Source organism: Propithecus coquereli, unplaced genomic scaffold (genome assembly GCF_000956105.1).
Source record: "Propithecus coquereli isolate 6110/MARCELLA unplaced genomic scaffold, Pcoq_1.0 Scaffold3, whole genome shotgun sequence".
Taxonomy (NCBI): Eukaryota; Metazoa; Chordata; class Mammalia; order Primates; family Indriidae; genus Propithecus; species Propithecus coquereli.
Window position 1 is genome coordinate 19672767 of NW_012148618.1, and position 9090 is coordinate 19681856.

General features: G+C 35.4%; 1 protein-coding gene across 1 annotated transcript in view; it reads right to left on the reverse strand.

The window, feature by feature from the left end:
• The window catches only part of SECISBP2L (SECIS binding protein 2-like), a 66390-nt gene that overhangs the window by 48445 nt on the left and 8855 nt on the right, over positions 1-9090 (reverse strand). The window contains exons 3-7 of the mRNA XM_012649147.1: positions 7172-7496; positions 5453-5588; positions 1369-1598; positions 1074-1098; positions 622-737 (exon numbers count right to left, since the gene is read on the reverse strand). Coding sequence (XP_012504601.1) covers positions 622-737; positions 1074-1098; positions 1369-1598; positions 5453-5588; positions 7172-7496 — 832 coding nt within the window. The remainder of the gene's footprint in view (positions 1-621; positions 738-1073; positions 1099-1368; positions 1599-5452; positions 5589-7171; positions 7497-9090) is intronic.

The window sequence follows — 9090 nt, forward strand, 5'->3', positions numbered from 1 at the left end:
ATACACACAATGGAATACTATTCAGTCATAAAAAAAAAATGAAATCTTGTCATTTGTGGCAACACGGATGAGCCCGGAGGACATTACGTTACGTGAGTAAGCCAGGCACAGAAAGATAAATACAGCATGTTTTCACTCATATGTGAAAGCTAAAAAGTTGATCTCACACAAGCAGAGCAGAATAGTGGTTAGTAGAGGCTGGAAGGGTGCTGGGGAATGGGGGGATAGGGAAAGGTTCATTAATAGATACAAAATTATAGCTAGATAGGAGAAATAAGTTCTAGTGTTCTATGCAGCAGCCCCCAACCTTTTTGGCACCAAGGACTGGTTTCATGGAAGACAATTTTTCTACGGACAGGGGTTGGGGAGCAGGAATGGAGGACGATGGGGAGAGCTGTAAATAGAGATGAAACTTTGCTCACTCACCTCCTGCTGTGCAGCCCAGTTCCTAATGGGCCGCGGACCAATACCATGATAGTATACTTTTAAATCACTCAAGATGCATCTCTAAAAATTAAGGATACTGTCCTTTATAACTGCTAAACCATTATTATAACTAGCAAATCTACAATAAATCATCTCACACCTGTAATCAATATTGTCCAACCTAATTCAAATTACCTGTGAATTATTTCTTTGTTCAGTTTGCCTTCCACCTCTAGAAAATGTCTGATTTTTTTCCATCCAAGGTTTTTTCTGAGTTGTCTGGCAAGTTACATTGGACCAATTTACACCACCTATAACAAATGAGTTTAAAAATATGATTTACTTATAAAAGAAGCCAAAACCTAAATTGCCCCCTAAGTTCGAATATCGAAATTTAGTCACTATAAATATTGGAAATTTTTCTATAAACTTTAAGTGGTATTCCAGTTCTTAGTAATACAGGTATCATCTTGCAGAATACCTCCAGCTGGCATTTTCTCAATTTGATCGGAAAACTATACTTTCAGATTAACTTCAATCTCTGAAAGATTTCTAATTTTTTTGCAGCATCAGCAAGCCTCATGCTTAAAAAGAAAACTATGACATAGTCAAAGGTACAGCAAAAATACAATGTAGAAAATAAGTACCTGCACACATAGATGATTCCACATGCTAAAAAAAAGAAACAAAAAAAGAATTATTTTCTACTTAAGAGTCAAATTTATGTACTTTGCAAAACATTTCACAATTTAGTCTAGTGTGAAGTGTGCTTATTACAATCTTATAATACTCAGACACTTTTGTTATTAATAAAATATACAAAATACATTTTTAACTATCCTGTTACTATAGAATTTGTTAACAAAAATACTTAAGTTTTAGCAGAGATGTAAAGATAATAATGTCAATGACTAAAAAGGAAATCAAGGCAATGTTACATACATTCGTGGTCCCAGAATCAGGATTTCTCAAAGTCCCTGCTGCAGGCTGGTTGTTGCTGTGTTTGGGACTGCAGTAACCACTATCGCTGTCAATGTCGGCTTCACTAGCCCCCTGCTCACTAGAAGATTCGGCAGTGGGGTGGGACGCTCTCCTCCTCCTGCCTTTGGACTTCCAGAGCATTGTGGCGGTGGTCTCTGAGAGAGACTTGTTAGCTATATCGGATGGGAAATCTACAAAGGCAAGGAAAGTGTGACAACTCTTTGTGATGAACAAATTGATAAATTCTTGTTAAATTATCCTTAAGGTTGTAAGAAAATAAAATATCAAATTTTGTAAATGGAGAAATAGGTGACAACTTTTTGAAAAGATCATTAAAGAGAATAAAATATTTGTATAATTAAAATAGTAAAACCACCATTAGCCATTTTACAAACCACCAATCTTTGAAGGGCCACTGTGTGCCCCATTCTACCACCCCATTCTCTTCTTCCTCCAGTGGTTACCTCTGTTCTGAATTCTGTGCATGACATTCCCTTACTTTTCTTTATAGAGTACCATGGATTTTTGTATTTCTAAAACATAAATCAGGGAATTTCGCAGTTTATAACCATATTTTTTAAAGAAAAACATACTGTCCATATTCCTCTGGGAATTGCTCCCCCCAACCCCAACCTCAACCCTGGTTTTGAAATTCTGGTGCATGTGGCTGTAATTCCTTTATGTCACTGGAATCTAGAATGCCTTTGTATGAATATACCATAAGACACTTACCTTCTGTACCACTGATGGGACACTTGGGTTGTTTTGGGCTTTGCTATTAAAAACAATACTGATGTAAACATTCACATGCAGATACATGAATGTATAACACATGTGTGCATGTGAAAGTTTCTCTAAGGTAAACACTGCCAGATCTCAGGGGATGCACAAGTTCAACTTACCTTAATAATGCCAAATCATTTTCAAAGGTGGTTAAAACAATTTATACTCAAACAGTAGGCTATAGATATGCCCACTGATCCATATATTCACCCAATACTTGATACTGTCTTCTGGACTATACCCAATCTGTAGGGTATAAAAAGGTGGCTCAATGTGGGTTTTCGTTTGTATTTTCCTGCTTAATAATGAGGCTGAGCATCTTTTCTGATGCTTTTAGCCACTAATGTTTTCCTTTCTGTGAAATTCTTACTAATTTTACTTTTGGATTATTTGACTTTTGCCTGTTTTTCTACTGAGTTATCTGTCTCTTACTTTTTATTTCATAAATTGTAATCACAGTAAGACATTTTGGAAAAAATCTCTTAGAATCTTCTCCCCCAAAATTGGAAGTTTTCCTTTTTTCACATTTCTGACCATTCATAAATTTTACATAACACTGATACAATTTTGATTGTGTTAATATTCTGTCATATGTTATGATAAGTCTTCATAATTATAATGTAAGATGGCTCCATATTATTCCATTGAGTGGGTATCCTGTGTTTTTCATGACTTGTCACCTGCTGCCGGCCACTAAGAAGGTTTCAGTGTTTTTGTTGCACTGCTGTAATGTGCATCTTTAATTGAACAGCCCCTCTCTTTCTAGGGGGAGGTTCTACTTGGATACATTCACAGAAGTGGGATGACTGGATCAAAAGAAAAATTCCTATAGTTCCGCAAAATTGTTTCCGTCCCCTGGCCCCCCAGGGGCCCCAAGGGCAAGGTGGGATCATTTTCTTATTGATGCATATGAATTCTTCAGAGATCTAATACCAACCCTTTGTCGGTTATATGCATGGTAAAAATCCTTTCCAAGTTTGTGACTTGTTCTTTCACACACTTTTAATAAATATAAATTCTTAATTTTAGAAATAGTTCCCTCCCTGCAGTCATAAAGGTATCTGCCTATGATTTCTTCTACCATTGGTTTTCCCATTTAAGTCCTTAATCCATCTGAAATAGATTTGTGTGGGGTATAAATTAGGGGTCTGTAATGCTATCTCTGTCATTTTCCATATATGTATTTACACACATGTGGGATCTGTTACTGGGCTTTCTGTTCTATTCAATTTTTGTATACACTGGTAACATAAACCTGTAGAAATTAGGATGGCTTTATAAGTCCTAATATCCAGAGGAAAAGTTCTTTTCCAGAGATGTCTTGGCTCTTCTCAGATGACTACACCTGTATTTTAGAATTAATTTGTCAAGTTCCCCCAACAACTCCTAGTGGAATTTTTATTAGAACTATATTGAGTCTATAGACTAACTTAAGGAAAACTGACACTTGCAATATCAAATCATACTACATGAACATGATATGTAGGTTTTTCTTAATGTCTTATAATAAAGTCTTACAGTTTTTTTGCCTATATGTCTCACACATCTTCTCTAAAATTTATTACCAGAAACTATATATTTTTGTTTCTACTATAAATGACATCTTTTCTTAAATTTTATTTGTTGGTGGCACACTGAAATGCAATTAACTTTTATATATTATCTCATATCTAGCCATCTTATTATGACTAAACAATATGAGCTTGTGTTCAAAAGTAAAAATGTTACAAATGGAAATACATTCCTCAACTATAATATTTAATTCTGTCTCTGATACCAATTAATCCTCAGAAATTAAAAACAAATTAAAGAATAAAACATACTGATAGAATGTATACTCTTCTATTCAAATTATGTCTTTATCTTCTCATTTTCTAATTCTTATGCTTCAGAAAGTTGTCTTTGTGGTCACTTAATTAGCAAACTAAAGAAGTACGAATAATTTTTTTTTTTTTGGAGACAGGGTCTTGCTCTATCTCCTGGGCCAGAGTGCAGTGGCATCATCATAGCTCACTGCAACCTCAAACTCTTGGCCTGAAGCAATCCTCCCTCCTTGGCCTCCCAAAGTGCTAGGAGTACAGGCGTGAGCCACTGTGCTTGGCCAGGAAGGATAATTTTTAAAAGCCTTCCCAGGGATGAAAAGTATGCAGAAATGGGTCACTATGAATGGGGACTAAGAACAACCACACCAGGAAACTTTGTAATACATTACATTGTGATTCTTTTCCATAGCCACTGCAAGCATCTGTCAGAGTCTGTTAATCTCACAGCTTTACTTCTTTATGTTTTAACCAAGTGATGACTGTACTATCTGCAAGATTGTTTTTTAACCAATTCCCAGATCCCTTCTCTGTTCCTACTGGAGCTAAGCAATTGTAAAAGGATAAATGAACAGATGCCCAAAAGAAAAGGTATAGCCCAAATGAAAAAAAGCATAAACCACTTTATTCCTTTCAACTTAGACTTTATTTGAGCAGAGGCTATAGAGAGATAAAAAGCAATTATGCCTTTGAATAGCTCTAATTCTTGGCCTTGGATCATTAAAAAGGATTTTTTACTCGTGTCAAGGACAATGAGTAAGAGGAGGTAGACATCTACTCTACAGATAATGAGATGAGATCAGGGATACAAATTGGAATTTCACGATATAAACTGAAAAACAGCTAGAATATTATAAGAATATTCATTCTTATCTATCATCAGAAGAAAGCTTTTGTATTTAACTTACATGGTCCTCTAAAAATTTTTGACAAAATGATATCTGAGTAGTTCAAAAGTTTTACTTGTTTGAAAGGATATAGTTGTCATTCATAGGTTTGGTTCAGTTCGGTTGCTAAAATAAGGCAAAGATAACTTGCTAAGTTCTTCATATAAAGATGTTACAGGATGTTAGGATGTTTTATTAAAGGGTTTTAATTTAGTTATAAAAACATGTACGATTTTGATTTCAACCAAAATGAGTCCCTCAAATTCCTACAGAAACTGCCAAATTCCATCTCTGATTTCTGAACTGCTCCACTAGTACAAGGAGGAAAGGAAACCTTAAACCCTTACCAAAGTTGCACATAAGCTGGCAAGCGAGTTGAAAGAACATAAGGACGTGTATTATTTTATCCTTCCTAGAGAATTCACAAAGTGGCAGGACAAATACAAGGATGAAAAAAATCTAGAATCCTGTAAAGTTGTACAGACCACAATCATAAAGTCAATACATGAAAACAGATAAAAATCAGTGATGTATATATAAGAACCCTTGCCTTACCAGTTTGCTGTGAAGCATCCACAAGGAGCACAATTTTTGATCGATTATCAGGACCTGCCGCATTTATTTCTTTCTGAGTAGCTACATTTTTCACCAGTGGCCTTTTGCTTTTTATGTGCTGTTGTAAAAGCTGTTGCTAAGTTATAAAAAAGAAAAGAAACTATTCAATGTACTAAACATTATAAAATACTCATCTATTATAAAATATACCTAAATGTATGTTCCGAATTAGTGACTTCCAATCCATGGGGAAACAGGATTACTGTATTAGGGTTTCATCAAATTATCTGCAGCAAAGCATAATAAGCTAAATAACATAGTATACACACATTTATAAATTATTTTTCAAATAACTATTAACACTGCTATGATTAATAAAATATGAATTCATTTTTGTTACTTGCATTTTTTATTTTCTCAATAACAGGAATATAATCATATCATATAAAGGGTTGTAACTTTTTAAAAGGATAATAAAAAGGGTGGTAACTTATCCCAAGGCTAAATTCTAGTTTGATGAAAGCAATGACATAGAAGATAATTTCTGCTTTGGAGTTTCAAAAGAAAATATTAAAAAGCTGATCCTTTCTTTCACTTTTCAAAATATGAGTATTCATTGCTCAACAGAAATTCACATAACAGAATTCTCAATTTAACTTCTTTAGCTTCCTAAGTTGAAGTGCTAGAAATGCATTCTGAGAAATCAAGTTCCTTCAACATCTGGAAATTATACACTGTTATCTCATTTCCAATACTTTTTTTTTTCATTCTCAGAATTCCCAAAAGGATTTCCCTGACCCAGAGTGTTTCCATGAACAAAGACCAAAAGCTTTTCAAAGTTATCTCTGCTACTTGTTTGTATTTTAATTTGTAAAAATCATGCCAGGAGGCAGCAGACTTTTCACTGAAGGCTAGTGGAATCCAGGGAAAGCATTAACTCTTTGGTGATACAGTCATTAAGATGCATCTAAGAAGTCATTCTTCTATGAGCTCAAAAGTGCTGACTAGAAACATGGTTTTTATTTTGATTAGCTTTGATATTAAGGCCTCAATGGCAAAATAGTCTTTTAAGTAAAAAAGTTATCTCAAATGAAATCTTAATGTTCTTGTGATTTCAAGGCCATCATTTATTTTTATTTAGTTAAAAGGTTGGTCCTGAATAAAAGTAGTTTCACATATTTATCTTTCATTTTCTTTAGCCCTAGGAGACTCTTTGTTCATATATTACAAAAGCACCTCTTAAATAACAAGTGCTATTCCTACTAAAAATTCACAGGCTAGAAAAAATGAAGTTGAAGGGATCTAATGAACCACCAATGTTCTTTGCATAATATTTCCTTCTGACTTCTGAAGATTAAAGCATCTTAAAGTGTAACAGCCATTCAACATGGCTAGTATAGGATCCATACTAACTACTTTTATGAATGTTGGTGTCACCATGCAATTTTTATCACGAAATTAAAATAGTCTGGAAATATTTCTGTATGTTGATATAAAACGCTCTGAAGGACATGAATATGACTGTAAATCATATCCCAATCAAGAATGAGTAACAATAAGTAACACAGAAAAAAAATTATTTTACAAAAAATGTAGCCTTGACCATTTTACATTAGTGAACAAAATGTTTTATAGTAAATTCAGCACTGAAGGTCAACCAATACAAGTAGAAAATTACTTACACTAGTATTAACAACAGAATCAAAACCAGACACTTACTTTTGGTACCACAGGTCCTCTGTTACTGTTTCTGCTTCGATGACTGGACAACGGGAAGACCTGTCCAAGTTGATGTGGACGTTCGGTGCATTCTGTGGTTATAGCATTTACAGTATTTGGAGTCTGAAAGGTACTGGAGTATGGTGTAGGAAAAGGATGATAGAAACCCATAACTTGTGCACATGGTGCTGGCATCAGCTGGTAATATGTATACTCTGTAGAAACAGGTGGCTGAGCAGATATAATGGGGTAGGCAAGGTATGGTCCAGTGGGGTTTGGATTGGGCTGCTGCCATCGTATATCGTTGTTATATAAAGGAAACTGTCTGCAAAATCAAATCAAAAAAGAGCAAATCTATTGACGAGTCTAAAAACTATACTAAAGCAAAATCTCTTAACTCATTAACTTACAAGAAAAAACAGTACAGAACAGTAGCTTCACAATTCTTGGAAAGGGGACAAAGCTAATATCATCTCTGCTATAATTAGAGGTCACTATGGACATGTAATAACAATTTAAGTGACAGTATAAAGGAATCCAACCTAACGGTTTCACAGCATTCCACATATCATTATTATTTGTGACTCTGTCCTCAACCTCCTCAAGGCATTGCTGCCCAAAAGTTAAACACCTAACTGCTGCATCTGCCAACAACAGCAGTCCAAAGTTCCCACCCAATATTCACAACTGTGACAGGCTTCTGCAAAAAAACAGAATCAGGTGATCATTGTGTAAGGTGATCACTACATAGGGTGATTTAATTCCTCCACCTCTCATTCTTCAGCTTATTCCCAGGCCTCCTGCTCCTCTTCCCATATTCTCCTAACCACTTGGCTAAGTCCAGCTCTTTTCCTGGCTCCCCTCCTTGGCAATGCAAGCAGGCTCCAGGTCCAAGGGAAAAAAGAGAAGAAGCCTGTCCACTAACATCCTATCCTCAGCATTAGACCTTCTTCTAGTGCAGCTCACATAAAGCACCAGCAAAATTCTTTCTGTCTCAGCAGCCCCCTCACAAAAGGTTGCTGCTGATGAAAGTATGAGGTCCTAGGGAGTGGAGGTGAAGCATAGAACTTTTCTTCACTGCTCTCATGACGAAGCAAAATGGAATAACATTCACTATCATATTCCTAAGAATATTTTAAAATAATCTGCTGGCTGGCTTACTCATGAATTCCCAAAGATGATTTGGTAAAGCCAGAAAACAAATTAAGTTTATCATACTGTACACTTGGCTGTTTTGTCAAGTATAAAAATAGTATTAAATTTAGTTTATGAATCACCTCACATATTATCCAATACAGGTCAAAGATTTTTAATACAATGCTAACTGCAATTAAAAATGATCCCTTGGTTTCTACTGTTTGTCCAACCCCCAAAACTCTCTTATTAAGAGTCTCAGAATATTATTTTGAATATTCAATATTTGAGAAAGTAGTTTAGTGGTCTCATATATCATAGATACAGAATTTCTCAAAGAATGTGTGCTGGCACACTAGTGTACCACAATGGGTTATAGATGTGTAGAAATATTGATTGCCTCAGCTCTCAGGGATAGCTGGACAGAGCCTAGAGCCACCAGCTACCTCATCCATTTATTCAATAGTGCTAGAGAAATAAAATTTCTTCAAAAAAGCTGAAAGTACTTTATATAGCAGTTAAATGAATTACACCAATGAAGTGCTAATCACTCAGTCTAAGCAGGGTTAGAAAGGCTATTCTAAGTTATACCCTAACCACTAGGTCACACATTTTCTGAATTGCAAGCATTTTGCTAAATCACCCTGTGACCATGGCACAGACACTAAATTTAAACTAAAATCAGAGTCTAGAAATAAATGCTAGGGCCAGGCACAGGAGCTCACATCTGTACTCCCAGCACTTTGGGAGGCCAAGGCAGGAGGATCGATTGAGCCCAAGTGTTC